The sequence below is a fragment of the Amblyomma americanum genome, chromosome 6 (assembly GCF_052857255.1).
Source record: "Amblyomma americanum isolate KBUSLIRL-KWMA chromosome 6, ASM5285725v1, whole genome shotgun sequence".
NCBI lineage: Eukaryota > Metazoa > Arthropoda > Arachnida > Ixodida > Ixodidae > Amblyomma > Amblyomma americanum.
In genome coordinates this window covers 39,273,001-39,300,382 of record NC_135502.1, presented here as the reverse complement: position 1 = coordinate 39,300,382, position 27,382 = coordinate 39,273,001, and the positions used below count along the sequence as shown (strand labels likewise).

The following is a 27,382-nucleotide window of genomic DNA, read 5'->3' as shown; positions in this document are numbered from 1 at the left end:
AGCAAGCTTTCTGGCGACCATAGGGCCGCATGGCGCCCCAGCGGGTCTGCATAGGCTAAGGAGAGTGTGGCTATATTAACGTGGAAAGAAGGTGGTGTGGACCGTTGACAGAAAAAAGGCAGTGAAAGAGTTGAGTGGAGGAGGGAAACGAAAGAGGGCAAAGGGGCACAGGACTGGGCAGCACAAAACGTACGCAGCAGAGGCATGGGGATGACGGCGGCTGCTACTACCCCTGGGAGACTGCGTGTTTACGCATCTTGATGTCACGTGCATTTCTGAAGTGTTCCTACGTACTCAAATAATATCAATTGTATCCTATAGTTTTGTATTTGTGCGTGGCATCTCTATTTACTTAGAGTTTTTGGCACCTTGGTTGTAGTTGGCTTGAACAAACTGTAATCGGGTCATAATCTCAATGTTTAAAAAAAAAATTGTAAGATCTCAAAACTCCCCTCTCAAGTTATTCATGGTTACATTGTTAATTTAAATGTGGTACTTGGGCCTCTTGTCATGTGACCACTTTTGGGCTCCTTTGAGTAAAATGCGCATACATTGTTTTGTTCACATTGCTGTCATGCTGCAAAGTATAATGTCACTTGTGCATCTTAGCAGTGATGGCTAAGAACAGCATCATGCGGAAAAATCTGTGCATGATCATACTAGCACGTTTTAAAGTTTTTACTTTCCAAAGCCAACTTTATAAAAACGTTATGCAGTTTCCAAAAATACTGAGTGAAGTCATTAAAAATTAAGGTAGCAGAAGTTAATGCAAGACAAAGATGAAAACTAACGTGTCAGGGTAGGGATGACTGAATAGGTGCAGCAACATTCTTAGTAACCGGTGCCGAACAGTGGAAATGCACGACTTGTTATTGCAGAATTTTCTGGCAGCAGGCAAGGGGCGTTTTCCAGGCTGCCATGTTCTGGTTGAAGAGGTCGTGAGCTTCTGAAATGGATATCCATAATAGCATGGTTTTGGGGACAAGCACGGGGACAAAATTATATGCTAGCATTGTTGCAAAGTGTTTATGTTCAAATTGGTGCCCGAAGCATGAAATGGATAATGGAGTGACATTTGTTTTTTGCACTTTTGCGATCTAATTCTGCATTCTTGCATACTCATTAGGCTCTCGCATAATGTAGCAGATTGTCTTTAAAGGGACACTGAGGAGAAATTGAAGTTGGCTTGTATCCATAGAATAGCAGCTACTGATCGTAAAAACGCCACTCTTCCTGAAAACAAAGCTCTTGTAATGTAGAAAATAGCAAGAACCAAAATACAGGTATCGCCGCCACAGGCCAATCTCGCAAGTACAAGCATGATGACTTCCTAGGACAAGAGCCGCCACCTTGGAGGAATTTTCTTTACTTCATGGATGTCACGAATCTCTGAGGCTTGCAAAGGATGGTTGCACACCGCACCGCCAGCCGTCAGAAATCACGGAGTCTGCATTTACGTCACGATTTATGTCACTCTGTTCTGTGACGTCATAAGAGTTGCCGTGGCGTCATAAGAGTTCCCCGAGTTTGAATCAGAGGGGCGGGAAAAACTTTTTCAACTTCGAATCCAAATTTCTTTGAAATAAATGCATCTTTCGCGCCCGGACAAGCGGCAACAAAACCATGAAATGCCGAACTATCAGATTTTGCTAACAAAACAAATTGATAGAGTTCTCCTCAGTGTCCCTTTAACTGAATGCAGAGGAGCCCTCAACTTATTTGAAGGAGAAAGCGAAAGTGAGACCTCGGGCTCACGCAATTCTGAATGTTGTTATCAGCAGGTGGTGTTATATTGCTATTTAATTGGGAATGAATGGCATTAAAAGTGAACATAATATTATCCTTAACTTTTGTTGAAATTGATAGTGTTACCCTCTATATTATTTTCCTTTGGTGCCCCTGTAAGGCTGGGGATGGTGCGAAAAATGTGACGTCTTTGTTGGCATATGTAGATTCATACTTATGGTCTGTTTTTGCTCACCCAGGCAAAGGCGATGCTCGAATTTGAGCCTGAGGCCAGGGTATCCAGCTCCGCAACCTGAGACAGGCGAAGCGGACGTTTCGTCCGCGCAAAATCAAGCGGGTTCCTCAGAGCCGCCATGCAGGATCAAGGAGGAGGAAGAACCCAAGAACCCATCGAAGCCCAAGAGGCCAAGGAGGGTGCCGCGACCAAAGCCCGTGCAGAGTTACAGGCCCAAGCTAGACAAATACAAGCGGCTACTGAGACGGAAGGAGAAAGCCAAAGTCAAGGCAACTGCGAGGAGCCGGCTCACGAAGAAGGGCAAGTCTGTGCGGAAAGCTGAGGCTAACTGCAAGACGGAAATGCCATGTGGGGATCCTGAAGAGGAATGTGCTTCTGTGGCTGGTGTTGTTGCAGCCGAGCAGGAGGCAATGAGCCTCGGCAGTTGGGAGAACAGCAACAGCAGCAGCATCAACAGTGGAGTTGGTAGCAGCAGCACTAGCAGCAGCATTGCCACCGCTGGCAGCAGTGGCATGGGTGCTAAGGAGGCCAGGCTGCAGGCAAAGGTAAAGATCCTTGCGGGATGACTGTAAAAACAGAGCACTTGTAACTCTTATTACCAAAGTTTCTATTTAACTTTGTGTGAATACTTGCATTGAAACCTGTATCAAACTTTGCATTGAAACCATTTTTTAAGCAAGCTTTTTTGATTTAACAGTTTTTCTTGGCGTGGCAGTTTTTGGTAAGGTTTTTCAAGTAAAAATGTGCAAAACCCATCTTGTCGGAAGTGCTTAGTAAAAAAAATTCTCTGTGCATCTTTGTCCGTTTGGGTCAGGTCAGATTTATCTTACAAAGACCCCTTTTGGAGTCTCGTATGAATCTGTTCATTGAAACGTGGAGCTTGGCTGGAAGCCTTTTGAATGCAGACAAATACGGTAAAATTGAATTTAGCTGGCTTGAGTTATTTATCACTCTGTGATATTGATGACATATTGAGTCAACTTTTTCTTCTGGTCAGCAAGGGGTGCGAGTTGGGGGGTTGACGTAAAGGGGACAATATAAAGTATATACTGACTGCTGCATTGTTCAGAGAAAATGGAAAAAAAAAAATTCCTTTAGCCTAACCACATGTTTGTTCGGGCTGAAATTTTGCATAGAGGTGGCATTTGGCGGTTGGTTTCGTTTTAAACTACATTTGGTGGGGTGGGGGGCGGGTACTTACCTTATTCGGTCAGAATTACTGTCGAGCCCACTTATAACGAACGAGGAGTGCGTTCATTGTATCCAGGGTTTGTAGTAAGTGGACTTCCCATGCTGCTTCTAAAAGTACCAAGTCGCGCAGTGTAACCCCTCTTTGCACGCCTGCTTATTCAAACTAGGCCCTATTACTGTGCTTTCCAAGTTCCCAAGCGCAGTGATGTTCTCCTTGCCGATTTCTTTGCTACCAACAAGCTGGTTTATGGACGTGATACAACTAATCGCGGTAGAAGCGCTCACAGTAGCAGGTGGCAAGATGGCCTCGTCGTCATTGTCCTAATCAGATTCCTGGCAGTGCTAGAGTTCCCATACTTCACTAGTGTACTATTTTGTTCTTCAGTGTATGGCTTTATGATGTCGTCGTCATCATCTGCACCAACGAAGTATCCCTATGCAACATTGGGTCGGGCAACTGCGCACTGTGGGCAACAAAGCGTTGTCACAAATACATATGCATCCGATAGTGAGCACTGTACCGCTGAGGCTGCAGAGAAACACGAGAGAGTGGTTGTGCAGTTGGTCTTTGAAAGTGTTTTCCTGACTGCTTTATTAATAGTGGGCGCAGAAAACATTGCACACGACTGCCCCCTCCGCCTATCTAGCGCTTCTCCGCAGCATGCCAGCATGATAGAGTTTTTATTTATCCGGAGGGCGCGTGATGCCTCTACCAGCACCATTGCTGCAAAAGCTTGCTGCTCGGAACATGGGGCGGCAGATGACAGAGACGCTCTGCTATGTCCCGTTTCATCTTTAGTCCAATGTGCGTGCTGAGGTATAAGCACATGGCAGGGTTATGCATAATTGACCAATAACTAATACCAAGAGTGATGTTCTAGTCTGTTCAGAGAAATCCTGAGGTGTGGTATGGCTTTGCCATGTTAGGGGATTCCACGGGAAGGTTACACTAAGCCGTAAGTTTGAAATGCAGAAGTTTGAGAGCTTTATAGTATTGCAGCAGTTGTGAACAGCTGAAAGTTTTATTATCTTGGCTGTCGCCACAATATGCCATGCTGTTTGTAAGCTGAAGGTGCGGCGCTCCAGATTCTTGCCCTTTCTTCCCAGCTGTATGCGCCCCTGGTCCCAAAGGTGGTGGACCACCCGTTGTCTTCTCGGCAGCTCAGCAAGAAGTCTGTGGGGCATGGAAACCAGCCGCTGGTTCAGGCTTTATTATGGGTAAGTCAGGGTGCACACAGGTCCTTGAAAACCTTGAAGACCCTTGAATTTGAATATTTCGTTTTCAAGGCCCTTGAAAATCCTGGACTTTTTGCTGCTCCTTGAAAATCCTTTAATTCCTAGCGCAGTGCATGCAAATGGGTATTAACCAGAAAAAAACGCAGTTAAAATATATGCGTTTCAGGCGTAAAAAATCATTTTGTGCTAATATAGCCAATGTTGTGCGACGGTTAGCCCCATTGGAGCCACTCGGCTCTGAAGCCAACTGGAGCCGATTCAATCCAATCCGATCTTGGCGCTTTGTTATGGTGGTTGACGGCATTGCATTGTGCCGTCGGTTCTGCACCCGACTTGTTGCGGCTGAAGCATCTGACTACAAAGCAAATGCCTGGGAAAAGCAAATTTCAAGGCGCGTGCCTTCACAAAGACTCTTACAAAGACTGGATTGCACCAGATACGAGTGAGCACCGCGCAAGATGCAGGCCTTGCAGCAAGTCCTTCGATATCACCAGCATGGGCGAGTCAGTGTTAAAGAGCCATATGAAGAGTGCTAAGCGTGCTGGCGTCGTGAAGATTGCAGCCAACAGCTCGGTGCGAAGGTATTTAGTTCCAAGTACGGGGCAGCAGTCAGCCATCCCGCCTCCTTCGCAATCGGGAAAGCTATACGATGCTTGCAAGGCACATGAGCTGGTGACAAACGCAGAGATTCTGTGGACTTTGAAGGTCGTCACATCGCATTTCTCCTATCGGTCATCGTCGGAAGCAGGCCAGCTATTCCAGAGTATGTTCCCGGACAGTGATGTGGCCAAAGCATTTTCTTGCGGAGAGAAAAAATGTGCCTGTGTGACGTTCCATGGTCTGAAGCCTTTCTTTTTATCTGCTCTGCAGTGGGAGATAAGAGATTGTGATTACTATGTGGTACTCTTCGACGAGTCTATGAACGACTATCTCCAGCGGAAACAATTGGATGTTCACATCTGGTTTTGGAGTTCGTCTCACAAGGTGGCAACGAGGTACTATATACCTCGGTGTTTAGAAGGCACTCGACATCCGAGAACATCGAAGGAAAGCTGCTGAGTGCGCTTGAGCCTTTCCCTCTTGAGAAAATTCTTCAGATTTCAATGGATGGTCCCAATGTTAACCTGCAGTTACTCAAGAATTTCCAAGAGCACCTGCATCAAGCATACCAAGTTCAATGTCTGGACATTGGGACTTGTGGCCTCCATACCATGCACAGCGCCTACAGGGCAGGTGTTACAGCAAGTAAGTGGGGACTTGACTTCATCTGCTCTCCAGTCTGGAAGGAAGGAGGACTTCTCAGCAGTTACCGGTCAGGAGACTTTTCCCCTGAACTTTGTTGCCCACCAGTGGTTGGAGAATGTCCCTGTGATAGAGAGAGCCTTGCTATTGTGGTGTGATATTGAGAAGTTTATTGCAGCTGCAAGGAAGAAGGAAGTAAGCCCCCCAAAATGTGGATCATTTCACAACTTGTGTAAGTTTGCCAGTGATGTCTTACTGCTAGCAAAGCTTCAATTTGCACTGGGTGTGGCCATGACTCTCAAGCAGTTCCTCACTGAGTACCAAACGGATCAGCCCATGGTGTTCTTTCTTGCAAGCGACTTGGAAACTGTGGTCAGGAAGCTACTGACGAAGTTTCTGAAGTGCTCGGTCTTGTCTTCAGCAAAAGGAGTCACTGGTCTGCTGATGGTGGACATTGAAAGCACCGAGAACCACACTCCACTTGAAAAGGCGGATGTAGGCCATGCGGCTGAGCAGACTGTCAGGAACACCAAAGCAAGCCAGAAGGACATGTTCCAGTTCCGCATGGAATGCAAACACTTTTTGATCAGTGTGACAAAGAAGGTGCTTGAGAGAAGTCCACTGAGATTCCCAATTGTTAGGAGTTTATCCTCTCTGGAACCACGACATATGTGTACTAAACCAGATGAGTGCCTGGCTGGCTTCAGGGCTGGCTTCGATGCCCTCATTACAGTGGGCAGAATGTCTGAGCACCAAAGAGACACTGTACTGGGGGACTACACCGAGTTCCTGCAGGAAGAGATGCATAACCTGCGAATGTTTGAGAAGAACGTAAACAGGTGGGACGAGTTCTTGTCTGAGCTGATGAAGTTTTATTCATCATATGGGGAACTGTGAAAGGTTGTCAAGCTTTTGCTCGTGCTCAGCCACGGGCAGGCCACTGTGGAGTGAGGGTTTAGCGTGAACCACCAGGTTGCTGTAGAAAACCTGAAGGACCTGTCATACATTTCGCAATGTATTGTATGCGATGCTGTGGACAAGGCAGGGGGCATTCTTAATGTCCCTATTACAAAAGAGCTGAGGACTGCTGTATCAGCTGCCCGGCAGCAGTATGCTGCATATCTGGAAGCAGTAAAAAAGAAGCAGTGTGATGATGTCAGGGAATCAAAGAGGCGCTGCATCAACGAAGAGATCGCCGAAATGAAAAAAAAAAAAACTTGCGGCGACAATAGCTGACCTCCAGGCTTCAGCGAATACGTATGCTGCACGAAGCAAGACTCAGGAACTGTGTAGCCTCAACCAGAAGATTCAGGAAAAGCGGCAGTAGGTCCCCTGAAGTTGCCGTTAGCAGTTTTGCATAATGGATTGCTGTTCGACATTGGTGCAATGCACTGCAGCGTGTTTTTCAAGACGGAGCATATATTATGTCGGTTTAGTGCAATACAAGCTGTTCCTTGACATTTTTTTTTTACTTTGTTCAGTAAAATTAGTACCTGATATTGAAAACTGCTGCATGTAGCATTGTGTTGAGTCCTTTAAAAATACTCCAACTGGGCCTTGAAATTCCTTGAATATCCTTGAATTTGCCTCTTTTGAGTCTGTACGAACCCTGGTTTAAGTGCCCTTCAACATGCATTGCAGTGCTCTTCTCATGCCAGTTGCTTAGTGGTATTTGGCTCTCTAGCTAAAATGAAAAGTGATGCACATCGGGCGTCAAATGTTTACGGGGCACGCGGGGCGGCAGAAAGTTGGGTGGGCGAATGATATTAAGAAGTTTGCAGGGATGCAGTGGCGGAGCTGGCAAAGGACAGGGTTAATTGGAGAGACATGGGAGAGGCCTTTGCCCTTATGTGGGAATATTCAGGCTGATAATGATGATGACTAGATGTATCCTGAAATGGAAACCTGCAGCCTGTGCTTTAGGGTGGGAAATTAGTCATTTTCAGGCTATCTGCCCAGGCAACATGGCTTTTTGGCGACACGGCAAAATTTCCTGGAGTAAGCTTTTTAAGTAATTGCCTTTACGCTATACTCAAGTTCTATGGGTATTGCAGTAAAGTACAAATACTCTTTGAAACTAATGTTTGAGACATTCTCTGTGATAAGCCACATAGGTGCACCATTGTATAAAGTCTCTGATTTGCTGCACTCACTGCACCACTTCAAGGAGCGCAGCATTTTTGCATTAATCTTATTTAAGTAAAAGAATAGGGAAGTGCCTCTTGCTCTTCCCTATTCTTTTTACAAATGTGTGTACTTATTGCTGCATGAGTTCTTGGCTATTTTGGCTAGCTTGCATTCACTGAAGTGCAAATGTAGCTAAGTGCAGCAAAACTGTGATGGCTGTGCGTAGGTTGGTGAGGAAATGTCCAACGTCTTAATAACTGGTGACAGTTAAGCTGAGGGATCGAGTCCCATTGGCAATAGTTTAGTGTGTTTTCATAAATCGTGTATGTGTAACTCATATTGGCACACACAGCGACTTAGTTCATAAAGATGATTTCCCGAGGTTGGTTGATAGTAATGCTCTGCCAGGCTTTGCTTCGGGAAATTGCCCCATGTGGTTCGGCCTGTCAGCAATCATTGACTTGGGGCATACAACTGGCAACAATTTGGCAGTGACGCCATGGTTGATGAGCAGATGACCAGGCTTGCACTCACTTGTTTGTTTTGGAAGCAATTGCAGGGCGGTAGTGTCAAGCTTAACTAGAACTGCCTCAGCAGGGGCCGCATGCCCGCAGCATCGTTGTTGCAAAAGTTTTTCGGAACTTGTGTAATGAATGCAGCCAAATCAAACAGATCAGTATTGTAACTGAATACTTCATTTTAATGTAATGCATTGCCCTTGTGTGTTTCAGGACGAGTACGAGCGGTCCAAGATAATTTCAGCAGGATTTCCGCTGGTGTCGGCTCAGCAGTTTGCCGTGCAGGCAGTCTGTTTCTTGTGTGGAAGCGCCGGGGAAGAAGAGGTACAGTAGTAATTAAGGTCATGTGCCTTGCACTTGTTTAGGTTTTTGCTTTGCAGATGTATGAAGAGTTTTGCCATGTTTATGCCTCCTTGCAGTGTGTGTTTCTCAAATTAACAAAGGGTGATTGTGCACCGAAGTAATTTTTTTTAATAATTCTTGCTTTGTTGTTTTATATTTTGTAGGGTTTAGTGGAGGAATGACCTGGAAGCATGATTTCATTTTCGCAAAGGCACAGCTCCACACTTCTGCATTGCCAGCTAGTGGTACAAAGGAGAAATTTTATAGGAAGGATTGAGGATACATCTAGAAGTGTTCGGTAGCACTGGTTGTGTGGTGCAGTGAGTTAGCTGTACATTTTTAGATGTGCAAGGCTGCAGTTGGAATCTCCATGCTCAACTTCATCTTTTTCTCTTTGCTAAAAATTGGGACAGCATGCAAATTGTTTATGATCTTCTCTGGGCATGTTAGCTTTTAGGTAAGGTACTGAGATTGTTTTGAGCCAGAATAGCCATCTATAAAGTTATGAGGCGAGCTTTGAGGTGCAACCGTAAGTTGTAGTTCTGTGCCCTTAGGTGGAGGATTTATGCAAAAAGCCACGGTAGTACTTGGGCACTAGAGCTCATTCGCACTTTGAGGTGTGAGGAGAGAGGTTGCTATGGGTTATGTGGAGAGAAAAGGTGCATGCATTCCTGCAGCAGTTTGGTCCAGCATTCACAGACATGACTGCAAATATTTGTTGGTTTGAGCTTATTGTGGCATTTTCTTTCTATTTTGGCAGTTGCTGTTCTGCACTGTTTGCTGTGAGCCATACCATTGGTTCTGTTTGGACACCGATGAAGTGCCGCAAGCGGGTGTGGACCAGGAGTGCTGGTGTTGCCCACGTTGTCAGGCCTGCATTGTCTGCGGCCATCGGAGCAGTGTGCGTGTTATTTAAGTTCTATTAATTTTCCAAAGCAAGGAAAGAAAATGTCCTGCGGTGGAGTACAATCGAACCCCGCTACAACGAACGTCGCTTCAACGAAATATTTACAGTTCCTCGTCAGCTAGCCATAGAAAGTAATGGAACAAATTTCTCATCACAACGAACCATTTTTGGGGCGCGTTTCCGCTTCAACGAAATTTTTGCTATGCGAAAAGGGTTTAAAAATCTATCTTACAATAAAACAAGCATATCGCCGCCCATCTGTGTACTTCCACAGGTCCACGCTGCTTTGTTTCACTAAACTTTCGCTGGAACCAATTGATCGACTCATTCAAACGCACATGAAGACCGCCATTGCTTGGTGGTGATGACAATCGGGCTGGCTGCCTTGCGACAAGGCGCGGGTGCAAGCTCCCGTTTTCTTCCAAGCCAGAGCCGCGACCAATCCGTCGCCAAAGGACGCAGCAGCCTGGTAACAGCAGCAGCGCGTTTGCCCTAGTTTTTTTCACTCGTGCTTGTGCGCTGCAATCGAGACAAGCATGGCAACTTTGTCTAGGAAGCGGAAGTTCCTTTCTCTTGAAGAGAAGGCACGAATGATCAGCGCGGCATCCAGCGGCAGGAATAAGGGAGATGTTGCAGCAGACTTCGGCATCTCACTGAGCACGCTGTCAACGATCCTGATGATGTTTTGGGACTATATTGTCCAACCTGACAGTGTTTTTGGGCTGTTTTCGCCTCAACGAAACTTCCGCTTCAGCGAAATTTTTCGCGCACCCTGTGAATTTCGTTGTAGCGGGGTTCGATTGTATTTGTTAAAGGATAAGTGCTCGATCTGTTTAGATTAAAGGAACCCCAACAGCTCTCAAAAGTTGCTGATGAACCTGATGTGCATCAGTTCTGCATCTTTTCTTTCTTTGTAAATAATAATAATAATTTCTTACTGTCCCTTTAATCAGAGTTGGTGTCCTGGGGGTTCTTTTTCACCGGAAAAAGAGTTAGCAGTGTCATTTTTTTTTCTTTCCCCACATGCTTGAACTGTTCACTGTAAATCTTATTGGGATTGTATTGGCTTGCAGCAACTCTTGAGATGCAACAAGTGTCAGCAAACGTACCACACGGACTGCTTGGGACCTGGTTATCCGTCAAAGCCATCGAGGAAAAAGAAAATTTGGGTGAGTTAGTGGGCCCTGTTGCACATTATGGTTTTTGTAGGACTGTGCAAACTTGTTAGTGAACTTTGAAATTCCTTTTGATTTTTCTGGTTTTTAAAATGCCGTGGGCTCTTGCTAATTCAGACTTGCTTAACTTGAACAGCCTATTTATTTGAACTAACATCAGGGGTAGTAAAAAGACCCCTGTTTATCCAAACTCTTGATAATTTGACCAATAATTTTGGCCCTCTTTGAGTGAATTATTGAGAGTCGACTGTATTATTTAAAATTTGCCATTAGTTTCTTTTAATCCAAGGCAATAACTTCACAACTTCTGTGGCCTCTTGCACTTTCTCACCTGAGCATGAAACCTGGGCAGTGTTGCATTTTCTAGAATTTTAATCGGAAGGAAACACCGTATTTACACGACTGTAAGTCGACTCGAATGTAAGTCCCCCCCCCAAGTCACATTTCCGAAAGAAAGAACTTCGAGGGTGTTTAAGCTTGGCCTTGAAAGTTGAACGCGATAGCATTCTCCAGCGGCCGCCGTTTATTGCCAGCCGCTATTGGCTGCCGCGTGCAGGCGTGCCCGTGGGCACATTCCAAAACGAAAATGTATTAAGCCTGTTTCACATGCAAACGAAAATGCTAGCGAATCCTGCCGCCGCAGCGGAAAAACCTGTTTTTGAGTTGTCGCGGCGATGAGCGGCGAGGTTCCAACAAATTGAAAATTTTCGCTGCGATGCGCTGCTCACTCGCTCTGTCGCTTGCATGTGAACCAGCCTTTAGTCATTGGACTACTCGTCCACACTTGTGCCATCGTCTTCACTAGCGCTGCCATCGTGATCGCTGCTGTGGTCCCACAGCACGTTGTTCTAATGTCGTCGTCCAGCGAAATCCTGCACTTCGCATACAGTCACATCACGACATCGCATAAAACAGCTGAGAATTCTCCTCGCTGCAGCTGCCTCACCTGTATCGCCCGTTGCGAACGTCGAACTTGCGGCCCGGCGCGCAGCTGTTCGTTTCTTCAGCGTAGAGAATGGCAGCCATCTTGAATGTCGCCATCAACGAGCGCCGCTCGCTTGCTGGACCTAGAGCAGAAATGACGACTGACGAAGCACTACATTAAAAACTAGTGAAATGCTGCTGGCAGTAGTCAAATGCGTCAGAGCCAAAGAAAAACTACACGTGAATGGTGTTGGCTTTTCCGTCGGCTACCGACACTCCCCGGCACCGTTCCGAGTGGGGGGTGCTGCCTCGATTGGAACAGCGGCCCTTCTGTCAACTATCAACACTCCCTTGAGTGCCGAGCGCGCATTTGAAAGTAAAAAAGAAAACTTGTTGGACGCTTGAGCTTCCTGTAGAACGCGATTGCGTTATCGGGCCGCCGCTGCTTATCAGCAACCGCAGTCAGCAGCCACGTGTGGGGAGTATGTGTGGGGTACCAGTTTGCTGTTTATCGATAGCTGCCGCCGCCCGCGCGGGGAGGGGATGCCAATTTTGCGTGTTGACATAGCAGCTGCTCAAGGCCAGCACCAAGAGCGATGCGACGGAGCCGCGCAGCAAAAATGCAACCATTCTGTAGCATGCCCGATATCTCGTTTGTCTCGCCTTTAATTATATCGCCGTGTTTTCATTTCGATTGTAAGTCGACCCTCCAATTCAGATTTTCAAATTTTGAAAAATAGGTAAATACGTTTTTTTTTGGACGCTACCAGCAATGTGTAGTTATGCGTCCCTACGATTTTAGTGTTGCTTTGAAATTGCAAAAAGTACCAAGTGTTGCAAAGTGGTGGCAGGGGATGTGTGTTGTGGCACGTTAGTGTGGACTTGCTATTGTAGGTTTATGGCATGATTTGCAGTGTGACCCCTGGGTTGCACAAATGACTGGTTGGCGATCCTTTTTTGCATGTTCTCAGCGGCTATATTTCAAGGTCATCATGCAATTAATTCGAAATAAGTGGCTACAAACACATAGAACTGTTTGGAGCTTATTGTGCAACATGGAAAACTTGCCTGATATTTTCAGATATGCAAGCCCATGCTATCGAGGGTTTACTTATAAATTTTTTGTCTCAAATGCCAAGATAGGCTTTTGTTCTGATAAGTTTGACAAGCTGTAGCACAGGTTTAGTTGGCTTATCATATTCATTTATTCCTTTTGTGCACTTTGGGTGCTCAAGGTATAATTCTTGCATGCTAGTTCATGCTATGGAAGAAGTGTGCGTTGAAACACTTTTTTTTTACTGTCTCGCTTGTAGCTCTGTGCCAAGTGCATTAGGTGCAAAAGTTGTGGAACCACCTCGTCAAAAAATTCTTCGTGGAACTTTGACCTGTCCCTGTGCCATGAGTGCCTGGTTCTCCGTGAGAAAGGTGAGCAGCGGGTTAAACGTGGGGCTGCGACTGTGACTAGTGCAGCCACTGGAACACTCTCGATTGACATCTTTTTATCCATTCTTCACTTCAGGCAACTATTGCCCGCTGTGCGAGAAGTGCTATGAAGATGATGATTACGAGTCAATGGTAAGTAGCTTCCTTTTAAGGTTACAGATCACTTTCCTTGCCAGGCTCTTTTTGGCATTACAATTGAAGTTTAATGATATTGGGTGTGATGGAAAAAGGGTATGAGGGTAATGTCCGATGACAAAGGCTGGAGACCTTTCATGTGCAGAGGCACATTTTTGCAGCATTGTTTGTTAGACATGCGAGCTATTGATATCATTTAGATTGCAAAAGCCCCAAATGCTTGCACAGTCACGATCAGAATGACCTGCAACGCTCTAGCAGCCACCTTCTCCTGGTTTGCGTTTGATAGAAAATGAATACGCTGTGCTGCACAGTACCATACACACGGGCACACTGCTCGGCAGCTTTATGCAGAACTTTGCAGCAGCGCCTGACTCGCATTGGTTTGTGATGTGAGCTTGTACCAGCTGATGCGTGTTGCGGATCATACCGAGCACGAAAGTACATGCATTGGCATGTGTTTTAGAGATTTCAGTCCTCGAACAATTTTTTCTCCATGCAGATAATTTCATGTCACGTTGTGCAGCTTAGCACACAGCATAATTGCACTATGCTGGAGCAGAGGTGACGATATTGTTATAATTTTCAGATGGTCCAGTGTTCCCAGTGCCAAAAGTGGGTCCATGCGCGCTGCGACGGCATATCGGGTGAGTGCAGCAGGAAAGTGTGCGGCATTTGTCGGGTGATGCTCTGCAAGCTCCGTCACCTGTCAGGCATGGATTACTGGCTGTGTTGTCATCTGGCACCCATGTGACCCTTGACAACACCATGCAATTTTCGATAATCAAAAAAACCGAATCTACAGCTCTTCTACGGAGTGTTGACGTTATTCTGGCTGCAGAAGATGCATTTATTGTTGAGAAAATTGCATTTCAAAGTTATTGTGCCATTTGATTCGAACTCGTGACGTCCGCACCGAAAAGGATTCCGTGATCACTGTTTTGAAGTGAATGGCGTGATCTGGGATCTGCAACCAAGGAAATTGTGTCAACGTACGCAGTTTACTTGTGAAATTGACTGGTGATGGTGACATCCATAGTTCATTTTTTGACCTTTTCTAGTTTAAAACAGCTCTGTTTTTGGTGAGATTAGCGTCTCCTGCATTAGAATGCAGTTATGTATCGCTACAGGCCAACTCAAAATTGTCCTCGATGTCCCTTTCACATAGACTGTGTATGTACTACTGTGCTGGTAGAGCTCTGGTGATGGTGATAGTTTGATGATTTCAGTTTATCTAAGCGAGTTGGTGTGGTCGGTGTGTCTGTCAGCTCTGTTTGATGTGCCTCTCCTGCGTCGTGCAGAGGAGCTGTACCAGGTGCTGTCGCTGCTGCCGGAGACAGAGCTGTACCTATGCCGGCTGTGCGAGCCGGACTCTCCCCGTCTCTGGCTGGGCACTGCTGAGCGCGTGCTTCAAGGGAGGCTTCGGTGCATCATGAACTCCCTCCTGGAGGTGAGCGGCAGTGCTCTTCTGCGCTTGTTGTTAGCGTAATTCTGGAGCATGTTTCAAAACAGTCTAGCCACCAAAACTAGCCAGTGAAGAAAGCTTGTGGGTGGATGTGCTTTCATTCAATGTCCTGCAGCTGTCATTTGCTTTGGCATGCGCTTCTGAGTGGAGCTCTGCGCTGCAAATTTCTTCTTCTGGTGCATTCAATGGCTGCATAATGTGCCCACTTGTCCGTCGATGGGTTTTGATAGAGCCAAGCTTTGATAGTCCAGCCCTCGGTGTTCTTAATGATGCGCAGCTCCAGAAAGCATCCAAGGATCGCTGCCAAGTGCTGGAGCAGGCAGTACCCACACCTCCTGACCTCATGGCCCTGCCTGAAGAAGCGCAGGACAAAGACGGCCCGTTGGAGTCCACCCAGCCGACTACAGCTCTCATGAGAACAGGTTGGTGGCTGCTGCATGCTGGGCTTTGTGCTTCTTGCAACAACAGCTGTTTGGGGGTGCTCTTAGTGGTAAATCGGGTGGCATCGCTGCCACATTGTCACGTGATAAGACCAGAGCAGCAGGCTAGCATACTAAGCACTAGTTTTGCTGGCATGGAGGCCAGTGGTACAGTAAAAGCTCGTTAATTCGACACTGACGGGACCGCGAAAAATTGTCGAATTAACCGAATGTCGAAATATCGAATGAACCACAAAAAACATGAAATTTGCCCCAGCATGACATACCTTTATTTGGCAAAGAAGTTTGTTATCGTCGTCTGCTTTTTCGGGCGAATTTGAGCGGCTACAATAGCTCTAACAGCTGCCAGATGCTCCGCGGCACGCGAACCATCCGGAATTTGTTCACAGAAGTCTTCCAGCACGGACAAGGCTTCTGCGGCTTCTTTCACCGTGTGCTTCGGCGTTTGCGGCAGGTGCTCACAATCGTCATCTTCCGACGAATCGTCGTTGTCGGCGCCTGTCACTTCTTGGATGATTTCGTCCTCGGTCAGCTGACCGGCAATGGCGACACCATCATCGATGGACACGTAATCCGCGAGCCGCACGACAGGAGGCAAAACGCTGTCGAAACAGCTGTCGTCTTCTGTGGTTGCATCAGCTGCTTCTGTCGGCAGTTCCCCCACACCGCAGTTCGGTTGCACAAAACCGCTGTGCCGAAAGCAGTTCGCAATAACTGCTGTAGGCGTGTTGGCCCATTCGTGCACCAGAATGTTCAAAGCGCTGAGGAGCGTAAGGTCATACTTCTTCCCAGCTTCCATACAGAGAAACATGCGCTGCAATACATGCTTTCTGTACTTGCATTTTATATGCTGGATTATGCCCTGGTCCATGGGCTGAAGGGCTGCGGTTGTATTCGGCGGGAGGAACACAAGCTTAATCCATTCCAGGCCCGACACCTTGCAGTGAGCACTGCAATTGTCCACAACCATGAGGACCTTCCGTTTCTCAGCTCGAAAACGCCGATCCATATGATGAAGCCAGGACTGAAATATGCTGGACGTCATCCAAGCCTTCCTGTTGGTTTGGTATTCAACCGGAAGGCGCCGCGCGTTCTTGAAGCACCTCGGCTTCTGAGCCTTTCCGATCACTAGGAGAGGCAGACGCTCTGTTCCCGTCATGTTGGCGGCAAGTAGCACAGTGACCCTTTCTTTGCTTCTTTTCCCTGCTGTGCAGGGGTCACCTTTAAAGGTGATCGTCTTATCCGGGAGTGCTTTAAAGAAAAGTGCTGTTTCGTCGGGGTTAAATATATTCGGAGCGTCGTACGCAGCTAGGTGTTCACGAAGCCCGGTGATCCGCCACTCCTCGATCCTGTCTTCGTCCACGGATGCTCTTTCGCCACACACACTCTTAAAAGTCAGATTGTGACGGCTTCTGAAGCGAGCAACCCAACCTTCAGAAGCTTTGAACTCTTCAAGGTTCATTTTTGCGGCGAACCTTTCAGCCTGGGCACAAATTAATGGCCCACTCACAGGGAGGTAGGCCTCACGTGCGTTTCTAATCCATCGCATTACGGCTTCTTCGAGTTCCGGGTGGGCCGCAGTCCGCAGTCGTTTCCTTTTGTCACCGTAGGCTTCACTGTCAAACGCCTCCATAATGCTGTTTTCATTCTTCACGTAAGTGGCCAAGGTGGTGAAACACCATCCTTCAGCACCTTCAATATTTCCACTTTCGTGGCTAGGTCCTTCGCCTGGTTGTACTTCGGCCGCTTTGCCGGTGTCGCCATCGAAGCAGGACGCGATGGCGAGGCGCGCAGGCACGGCGCTCTACGCACTCAAAAACAGCACAGTAAACACGCTGGCAAAGCACGCAATATCCAGAAAAGGCGTGTTAGGGTTCAATAACCGCGATCGTAGCAGCAAGAAACACGGGGCAACGACGACACACGCCAAAACGAGACTTGCTGAAGATAGGGTTAACACGACGACTGAGCACGACTGCAAGAGGCAACGAAGCACAAAGAAAGACACCGGGCGCTTCGGCCACTGCTAACCTTGCTTCCCTCTCCCTCTCTCGCACTGCTGATGACGATGACCGTACGGATGGCCTACGCTACTTTCTTTTTTTCCAACTTTACAGTAGCGCCGCTCTTGGCGGGCCGTGGAACTAGGTCGAATTAACCGATGGGCGGTAAAATTTGTCCGAATTAACGAGAGTTTTGCCCCATAGACTCCTATATATAATTGTAGGGACCATGCGTGCAGGTCGAATTATCCGATTGTCTGAATTAACGGGGGTCGAATTAACGAGCTTTCACTGTATTGCTATATCTGCTGTCTTCTATAGTGTCTTCAGGCGATTCCATGTTGCTTTCACATTCTCAACCATGCCAGCTCTGACCGTACTGCATGTTCTTGTAGGCCCTTCCAACTGCTGAGGTTTGCAACTTCTTATTGTTTGAACACTGTACTGCAAACAAGTTGAAACAAAATGTTAGCTTTGGCGTGCTACTTTTTTGTCGACATATTGGCAGCGGAAGGAGCAGCTTTTATTTTTGTTGGTGCCATCTAAACATGCACTGGCAGGTTTCTTTGTGCTGTTGACTTTATATTAGTAGCTGCAAGGCTCAAGTTGCTCCTCAACATCTGTGCTTCCGCGCCGGAGGCTGGCTACACTTCATTCTGTTACCTAAGTGACTGGACCTCCAGTTCTAAAGCTTAGGCGTAAAGGTGATTGATTACATGGCAGAAGCACTGTCTGCGGCGCACTTGCTAGTTGTGAGTTACACCTGGATATGTTGCTGTGGCAGTACACTCTAGAGGTGTTTAGTCCCACTATATTGTTGTGTTGTGAGCCTCTTCTGGTTATGGTGCTTGCTGCAAAGATGGGGTCACTGTAAGGTGGCGACGTACTAGACTTACTGCTGGAACAGAACCACTATTCGGCATACGCCAATTGGCTTTCAGCACCTGATACTAATAAAGGCGTGTAGCAAGGAGTGGATATTCAGTGAAAAAGGCAGGCTTAAATGTGGCCATAGTAGTGGTGGTAAGAATTCAGGCAAGTGATGCTAAACCTGGAGTTAACTTGGAAAAGGTGGAGTAATGTTTGTTACGCTGCTGGTGGGTTTTATTTAGCTACCGCCGTAGTATTTTGTGTCATTTTCGTCATAGAGAATTACTACACTGGTTCGCACACATGTTCCAAAGTGGGATGAAGCAGGAGAGAACGTACATATGATACCTCTTGCTTTAGATTGCTCTGCACGTGCACTGGCAGTGCTAACCTCATATTTGTTCTGTGCTACATGGGTGTGATCTTTGGAGCCCACAGTTGTTTCATGCCTCCCTCTTGCAGAAGTTCACTTTGTGGATCTTATCAAGGTGCAGCGAAGGCTGGAGTGCGGGGAGTACACGACTGTGGTGAGCTTTTCCCCTGTGCAGATTATTTTGTGTTTGTTTTAATCTTTGCCTTTTCCTCTCCTTTTCCTTGAGCGAAATCGCATGCCTATGCGGCAGCTTGTGCCTTCTTCCCTATTCAGCCCAAGGATAAGCTGTGTAATGCGAAAAAATGGATATGTCAAGAATCTCAGCCCCCCCCCCTGTTTTCTTCAACATAATTCACTTTTGAACACAATAATGCAAAATTAGTTCATGCTGCTCCAGATACTTCACTGGCAACTTAATTCTACAGAGCAATTTCTGTCTCTCTTGTTGTCAGTGTGGCACCCAACTTTGTGTCGTCATGATGAGTTAAAACGGCATGCTTGTGAAGGTAGTACCACAGCGGTTGCTGAGTGGTTTGAGCATATGCTTCATACTGTATTTGCTCACATAATTTGTGTTCTCATGTAATTTGCTCACCACTAGGTTTGTACCAAAAAAAACTTTTACTCTCATATTTTATGCTCCTTTTTGCACCAGACCATCAGCATGTACGTGGGTGCGCACAAGGCAGGCTTGGGAAAGTGACGTGGCCACTTCGCCATGTACAGCTGCGAAATGTGCAAGTGGCGAGGGGATGGATTGTGCACCGTTTAACCGGTTCGCTCGCGCTGGCGGTCGCTTTCGCGGACAAACAGTTTCATGCGCACCGCAATCCGAAACTGCCGCACCACTTGCTGTTCTGTTTGGCGCTAGTCGGCTGGGCTGCACGTGAGGGCGCCATTTTATCACCTGTTATCTCCATTTTCCTCTGACTGCTGGCTTCGCGATTGTATCGTTTTGTGTTTACTGCTTAAAGCTGCGCACGCGCCATCATGCCATCCTGTGGGAACTGTATAACATGGGGCAGGGTGGGAGGCGGTATGTGTCTTATATTTGAAGTCTACTGTTTTTTGACCAGCGAGGGCTGCTAGTTGGGCCGGGTTGATGTTATGCTCTTTGCAGAGTTTTTAGGACGTGTTCACAAAATTTCTGCCTAATTTGTGCACCCCCTTTTTTAAGCCTTAATTTAAGAAAAAAAAATGCGCATCTTACGCAAGTAAATACGGTATGCTGGAGGTATAAGATTCGATTTGCTATGCGGCTACATATGCACCAGTTTTCCAATGAGTACAAGGCTTCTCCTGGAGTGAAATGCTTGGAAAAAGGGGCATTTGATCCAGTCTTGCCACCTTGTGCAGACTAAATACACTTTAGTCATAGCTTTGTTTGGCTAAGCTACCCTTGCATCATTAAAATCATATCGTCATTGCAAGGTGCGGGCATCAGTGCTTTTTTGCAGGTAAAAGTGGTGTCTGTAGCAGCATGTTGCCACCACTGCACTACGCCTTGGCACAGGCTTTTTTTGTCACTGTCTTAAAAAGGCTAAAAATATGTATTTTAGTAGTGCTAACATGAAGCCAGATTGGGCTTGATGGCTCCAAGCCTGTGGAAATTACCGCGGGTGACAGCGACATGCATTTACCACTGGAGTGTTTATGTACCATGGAATTTGTTCATGTGCTGATTGATGATGTGCTGTCGTTGATAACATAAAGATTTTGGTGTTTGAAAAGGCCTTGTCGTGTTGAGAAAAGCAATGAAAGAAAAGGGAGACCTGTTCCTGAACCACTATTTTTTCCGCTGGTATTTAGTGGTTCATTGCTTTGAAACAGATGTTTTGTGATGACTTTTTGCCATTGGTGCTTCAATCTACCATTGATTGTCTACTTGCAGAAGGAGTTTTGTGAAGACATCTTGCATGCTGCCACAGAAAGCCATGTATCTGCACAGATGGTGAGGGACATGTTAGGAAAGGTGAGCTGCTGCTGTTGATCTTTGGCACAAAGCTGAGCTTACAGCACACAGCCCCATTATCATGACTTGGCTACGGGAAACTTGGGTAATTCAAAGGGGATCTAACATTTGTTTCAATTATGAAGAGTTTAGAGAATTTAGAATATTGCTTGTTTAGGTTGGCGTTCTGTTAGGCCTATCCCAGTACAGCTGAACTCATGCATTTCGAGCCTTGCTGGGGTGTTTTGAACTATTGTCTTTATTGTTGATACTTATACACGTAAAATACTTGAACTGATTCGTATATGTTTATGCCTGTTGTTCAGCCATTGTTTAGATGATAGTGTTGCATTGTAGCAGACAAACTAGCGAAATGAACTATTGCAATATATATTTGATAGTGCATGCATAGAACATCTGTAGTGTATAGTTACATCAAGTAAGCTGCACAACCCCAACTTCCTTAGGTTGTTCTGTCATCAAGGATTCCTGGTGCATTGCTTGAGGGCTCCCTGGCCAGTAACCATTGGGCCGGATGAATGAATCGTTAGGGCAGGCTTACCTTGTCAGACTCACTGGCAGAGCCATGTCGCCGGGCGTACAGTGCCTCAACACAATCGTGCATTCATACACCAATGCACTCCGGTTCTGGGTTGCCTTGCGCTGCTCTGCGTCTTTGCCGACATGCATGCTGGACTATGCCGATACCGTCCCTGCTTCACTGTTCCACCTTCACACCACGTCGTCCGCACTGACTCCTGCATTATCCCCTTGTTCACGGCACCTCTTCCATCATTTGTGCCACCTTATGGCACTGCATGGAAATTAGCGCTCATCGTAACATGCTGGTGCTACCTAGACTGTTATTATGAAAGGACATTTAGTTTAATTTCTCATATGTAAGCATTGCTAACGTAAATAGCTTTCGTTCCGCTATATTTAATGAAACTGAACTGGCCAGAATTGTATAGTAACTGTTTGTTTCATCACCTGTAATTATGTTTTTAGTGTATTTTTGTTCTTGTATGTTGTCATTGTATTAACCCACTCCCCTCTATAATGCTTCAGCCCTGAGTGTATAAATAAATAAATAAATAAATAAATAGAATGAATGAATGAATTAACTCTAATTCAGTTTCTTATAATGTGAGCGAGTGATATTCAAAGATGCATGGTCATGAGATCATTCCGTTCATCCGGCAGCTTCTGGAGGAAGCCTTTCCGGGTCTGCGGCCCTCGCCTCTGCCACCGACACCTCCGCACGAGCCAAGTGCACTGTTGGGTGGTGGGGCCCTCCTGCTGGCAGATGCGGTGCTTCCCCCTCATGGGGATCACCTGTATGCCCAGTGCCAGGCACGACCACATGGTTCAACCGGACCACCCGAGCCACAGCAACCTGGTCTGCTGAGGGAGACCACGGGTGAGGAGATGCTGCATCCACTTTTCTGTCGTTATTTCACACTTGATGCACTTTGTACCTCTTTGGCTTTCTCTGCCTAAAAACAGAGAAAATAACAACCTTGTTGCAAGCTTTCCTTTCCCAGTACCTACCTTTTTGTACCTTTGGAGGTGCCCTGAAAACACCCTTCAGCAAAGTTTCAAAAGCTCTTTTGCATGAAACAGGAATCCTCCACCACAGAGACATTAGGATCTTTGAGATCGTTTTGTATCAGTAGAATAATGAATGTCATCTCTGGATCTATGCTTCTTTTGCCGCCTTTCCTGCTAATCTGTGTTATTTATATGTTGGTATGACCGACCGCCAGCACCTTGACGGCTTCAGTGTTTCGTATTGTGCGTAAATAACACACAATTGAGAAGGCGGACCAAGTGAACGTGTTATACAGGGATATCAGGGCAGTATAAATACAGGCATGTTTCAGACATTTTCATGTTAAGCACTAACCTAGTCTTATTGCGATAGGGGTATGCGAATATTTGAAATTTCGAATACGAATCGAAGATGTTTGATATTCGATTCTTATTCGAGAAATTGATATTCGAGAATTCCCGAATATTCAAAAATTCCCGAATACTAGCCAGCGATCGTATACTGCGCAGACTTTCATAAATTCGACCATGGCAAAAACACATTACCTGGGCAAATTAGCCAATGATTGAGTTAAAAACTTCAGGAAAACAATATAGAGGTCCTATTTTCTTGCTTCTCCGTCGTTCATCACACGGACTGATCGCACTCCGAAGCTGCTAGGCTTGACCTCGTGCGAAATTCTGCAAGTGGGCTTTTTCACATATCACACATGCTGCAAACAAAATGGCTGACAGCCTGCTTCAAACAATCGCAATGCGAAATCGCGCTTTTTTTTTTAATCCTTCCGTAATACGTTACATATTTAATGCCCACATCTGAAGACACGCCCTGTCGCCTTCGTAACTCTGCGAGCGTGACCTCCGCCATCCCGTTTTGTAAACTACGCTATGCGGGAAAGCCCACTTGCGGAATTTCGCTGGAGCCTTTTGAAGGGGCACGTTGAGTTGCCAGAATAGGGGAAGCGATCCTGTAAAAATCCCGCCTATTTCATGGTGCATTCTAACCCGTGCACCTCTTTAGTGGGCGTAACGGCAGGCGTGACAACGATTGGAAGGCCTCTGTCGCTAGGTCAAAAAATAGCCTGGCTGCGTAGTTTCAATGTCTGAGCTTCGCCGCTGCCCCATGGCAACTGCAGCTGTCGGCCCGTGCATTCGCCGGTAGTCCAATCCCAGCTTCGCATGGCTTTCAGACGCCGACTGGCGCGTCGCAGTTGATTTATTCTTCCTTTTCAGTTAACGTCTCGCCGTTCCGATGCCTGTGTGTGTTCTTTGGCCCCTTGCTTGCATTGGTGTTGTTCTTCCAGCACTCCAAAATGGGTGGCTCGTCACGGGCTTACACGCGTTAGCGCGATGGAGCCGCCTCATAAGGCCTTACTGCATCTTTGCATTTTCGGCAGGCTTTTTTCAAATTTTTTTGGGGGGTGGGCTTGGGGAATTTTATAAATCGAGGCCTTTGGATGAATCGGGCATTTCTTCCGGTCCCTTGAACTCCGAACGAATGAGGTTTTACTAGTCATGTTATTTTTGCCTTGGTCAATTTATGGATTTTGCTTTGCATGACCTCATTACAGTTTGGATACTGTTATGCTGCCTAATCAAGCAGTACAGTAAAACCTCGTTAATTCAAAATCGCTTAATTCGAACTTCCGGTTAATTCGAACTGACGGCCGGGTCCCGGCAAAGCGCTGTGTATTTCAATGGGTCAAAACTCCCGATAATTCGAATATGCCGGTATCCACGTCGGTTAATTCGAACTAGGCGCCGATGGCTGGCATTGCTCCTCGCATATAGAAGTCACCTCGTAGCAAATACAATGCGCTGAAAATTTAAAAAATGCAGAATGATGAGAAAAAAATAAGCCAGCACGCACGAGGTGAGACGTGAATTTCGTTGCCCGAACCAACCCTCCGGTGCATGCCGTAGCAGGTTTTCGCTGCCGGAGCGTCGAAGCATTGGCTTGTCTATTTTTGGCTGACGCGCGGTCACGCGGGTAGCCACCCTACCGCGGGCGCCGCCTATGCTCCGGTCACGGTGGCTCCGGTGCAAGCCGTTGCAGGTGTCTGCTGCGCCGAGGCGGTCGTGACCATTGGAGAGGCACGCGACCATGGAGGAAAGAAGTACTCGGGAGAGGCGGTTACGTCACATTTTTTTGAAGCCGCGCTTTTTTTCTGATGGAAATAAACGTTTCAATCAAGCGGGCCTCCCCTCCCCGTTCCCCTGCTTCCCTCTACTTGGGCGCCGTTCCAGCGCGCCTGCCCATGCAGCAGACGACGCCGCTGCGCGCAGCGTTCTATTGGCTGCGCCGTCGGCTAAACTCTCCCAGTAGCCCTTGCGAGAACACGTGACTTCCGGTACCCTTTTATTGTGCAGCTCGGGAAGCGAAGACTCTTTCCTTTCCTTCATCCTGCACGCAGCACCCAGCCCCTCTTGCGCCTAGTCTATGTTGCCGCGGTGTCTAGCGAAGTTTGTGTTGCGTGATATTCCTCGTTTGTTTGGTATCTCGCTGGTGACGTCTCATCAACTGTGGCAATCATGGCAAACCGAGGAAAGTACTCCGCAAAGGATTTGAAGACGAAGGTGGAGATATTACAGGAGGTCGAACGTGGTCCCCTAACAAAGACAGCGATCGCAGAGAAGTTTGCAGTCAAGAAAAGCACGCTGTCCACATACCTCAAGAACAAGGACTCGATCTTCAATGCGTATCAAAAGGAGATGGAGCCCTCGCGGAAACGACTAAGAACATCGGCTCATCCAGAGATGGAGGATGCTGTAATGGCATGGATTAAGGACGTTCGCAGCAGGAACATTCCGCTAAGTGGACCAATAATTGCCGCAAAGGCAGTGGACTTCGCCAGCCAGATGGGCATAAGTGACTTCAGCGCGTCGGAAGGCTGGTTGTCGCGTTTCAAGGCCCGTCACGGACTTACGTTTAAAAGCGTTTGTGGAGAGGCAGCCGCAGTCGATGAAGAAACGTTTCAAAATTGGATCGCAGGTCAACTAAAGGACTACCTTGCCGATTACTCGCTCAGCGATGTGTTCAATGCAGATGAAACCGCGCTTTATTTTTAAGTTGCTGCCGAACAAGACTGTCAGTTACAAAGGCGACACGTGTTCAGGCGGGAAGAGAAGCAAGGAAAGAGTGACGGTGTTGGTGTGCGCAAACGCGACTGGCACGGAACGGTGCCGCTTGCTAGTTATAGGCAAAGCAGCGAAGCCTCGCTGCTTTAAAGGGCTAAAAACTCTCCCTGTTGATTATACTTTCAACAGAAAGTCGTGGATGACGCGAGCAATTTTCACGGATTGGCTGCTCACACTCGACAGGAAGTTTGCGGCACAGAACAGGAATGTTCTGTTGTTCGTCGACAACTGTTCAGCCCATTGCGACATCAGCGGACTGAAGGCGATCCGTCTGGCATTTCTGCCGAAAAACACTACGGCTGTGCTGCAGCCTATGGACCTTGGGGTTATTAAAAACCTCAAAACACTGTACAGGCGCCACCTCCTAGAGCGGATTCTTGTGTGTATGGACAGCGGCAAATCGTACGACGTCAATCTCCTCGGAGCCTGCCACATGCTGGCAACATCGTGGAATGCTGTCAAGGCGGACACAGTCGCGAACTGTTACCGAAAGTGCGGCTTCATTGAAGGCCCAGAAGCCTGCAGCACGGCAGAGCTGGATGCTCAGTGTGATGACTCCGTCGCGCTGCACCCTGCCTACGCTGCTTTATCGGAGGGTGTTGACTTCCAGAGCTTCGTAGACGTTGACAGCGGCGTGGAGACATCGGGGCCGTTAAGCGATGCCGAGATTATTGAAGCGGCCTGCGGTGACCAGATGCCGCACAACTCGGGCGCGGCGAGCACAGCTGACAGCGACGACGAGTCCGACGGAGGCGACGATCCATTGCCACCCCCGAGTGCATGTGAAACAGCGTCAGCACTCGATCTGGCTGCGCGCTACTTCTCCGCCGATGATAATTCGGACGCTGCGTTGGAGCTGTTGGGCAAGTTGCAGACGATGCTTGTCGAGTCACGGCAAAGAAAACGAAAACAAATGCGCATCACCGATTATTTTTCTCTTTGATATGCTTTGCCAATCTGCTGTTAATAAACATGCTTTTGAAGCATAGTGTCATATTTAATCATTAAGCTTGCTGCTTATGCGAATGCATTTTGATGTTAGCTCCAACCGCATAAACAGATTAACTTTATTTCCTTCGACATTCAAGCTCTATGATTTTAATTCGCGCAATCGCCCGCCGCAAATGTGTAGTAGCGCGTAGTAAGAGATAACGATCTCAGATATGCCTGTTTTAGCTTCGGCCCGTGCTGCCGGGCGTGATGGCCGCTTTTTTTAGCGCCCGCTCGTTAATTCAAACTCCGCTTAATTCGAACAATTTTCTGGTCCCCCTCGAGTTTGAATTAACGAGATTTTACATACATTTCTGTGCACAGCATGGTGTTTTGTACGGTACTGAGGCAGTCTAGTTTTGTTTATTTTAGTTGCAAATACCATACACTATCTTGAAAAAAAAGGAGGGCAACATTTGCTTGTTTATCATTTCCTGAAATTTTTTTTTTGTACTGAACAGATATTCGATATTCGAAGCCATTTTTTCTTCATATTCGTATTCAACTCGTATTCAAAAATTTCAGTGTTCACACATCCCTAATTGCAACTTTTTGCATTTTTTTGTTGCCACTTGTCTTGCTGAGAGAGGTGCTGGCCTTTATAATGGTTGCTTATTCATTCCCCCCTCCCAGTTCTTGCAACTTCAGTGCACGTTGCAAGCGATAATTCTTGGCACTTTGGGCCTTTTGCAGAGCAAGGAGTCGACTCTCGGCGATGCGTCTTATGTGGTCGGCCTGGTGACGACTCCAGCTCTGTGAGTACTTGTCCGTGAAAGCGCATGCTAGCTCATTCGCATTCAAGCACGGCAGAGTCGATTCTCACTCCTTAGCTGTTTTTGAGCGAGCTTGCAATAGCCTCTAGAGTCAAAACTTGCTCATGCAATAGAACTTGTGGTGGGGATATTTGAGCCTCTGCATGCTAAAATTTGCACTTTAAAAGTAGCGTGATGCTTCAGATCTTTGTCTTTTAAGCATCTGTTCTTTCAGTAATACCCACTGTGGTGGCTCAGTGGCTGAGGCGTTAGGCTGCTGATTCCCCAGTCGCTTCGACCGCATATTGGTAGAGGCTGAACATAGACACTAATGTGCTGCGTGATGTCAAAGCATAGTAAAAAACCCGAGGTTGTTGAAATTAATGCAGAGCCCACCACTACAACCTCTCTTATAGCCCAGGTGCAGTTTCGAGATGTTAAACCACATGTTCCACTATTACTGCAACCAGTCAGCTTTGGGAAACAGCTGCACATTACAAAACGAAAGGGGCACAGTTGAGTGTTGTGTGGTGACACTTCTCTTTCCTCTGACAGTAAAAGTTGCATGACAGTTTTAAGGAATTTCACCCTTGAATGGTGAGGAAGGTGGCACATTCTGCTGTCTGTG

General features: G+C 46.9%; 1 protein-coding gene across 2 annotated transcripts in view; it reads left to right on the top strand.

Moving 5' to 3' along the window:
* Nucleotides 1-27,382, top strand: part of LOC144136647 (histone-lysine N-methyltransferase 2B-like) — a 68,811-nt gene that overhangs the window by 23,569 nt on the left and 17,860 nt on the right. For both annotated transcript variants that reach the window (XM_077669159.1, XM_077669160.1), the window contains exons 9-22: nucleotides 1,986-2,526; nucleotides 4,280-4,390; nucleotides 8,509-8,619; nucleotides 9,398-9,538; nucleotides 10,618-10,713; nucleotides 12,957-13,068; nucleotides 13,163-13,218; nucleotides 13,811-13,868; nucleotides 14,523-14,671; nucleotides 14,964-15,108; nucleotides 18,462-18,526; nucleotides 20,264-20,344; nucleotides 21,527-21,743; nucleotides 26,696-26,757. In XM_077669159.1, coding sequence (XP_077525285.1) covers nucleotides 1,986-2,526; nucleotides 4,280-4,390; nucleotides 8,509-8,619; nucleotides 9,398-9,538; nucleotides 10,618-10,713; nucleotides 12,957-13,068; nucleotides 13,163-13,218; nucleotides 13,811-13,868; nucleotides 14,523-14,671; nucleotides 14,964-15,108; nucleotides 18,462-18,526; nucleotides 20,264-20,344; nucleotides 21,527-21,743; nucleotides 26,696-26,757 — 1,945 coding nt within the window. The remainder of the gene's footprint in view (nucleotides 1-1,985; nucleotides 2,527-4,279; nucleotides 4,391-8,508; nucleotides 8,620-9,397; nucleotides 9,539-10,617; nucleotides 10,714-12,956; nucleotides 13,069-13,162; nucleotides 13,219-13,810; nucleotides 13,869-14,522; nucleotides 14,672-14,963; nucleotides 15,109-18,461; nucleotides 18,527-20,263; nucleotides 20,345-21,526; nucleotides 21,744-26,695; nucleotides 26,758-27,382) is intronic.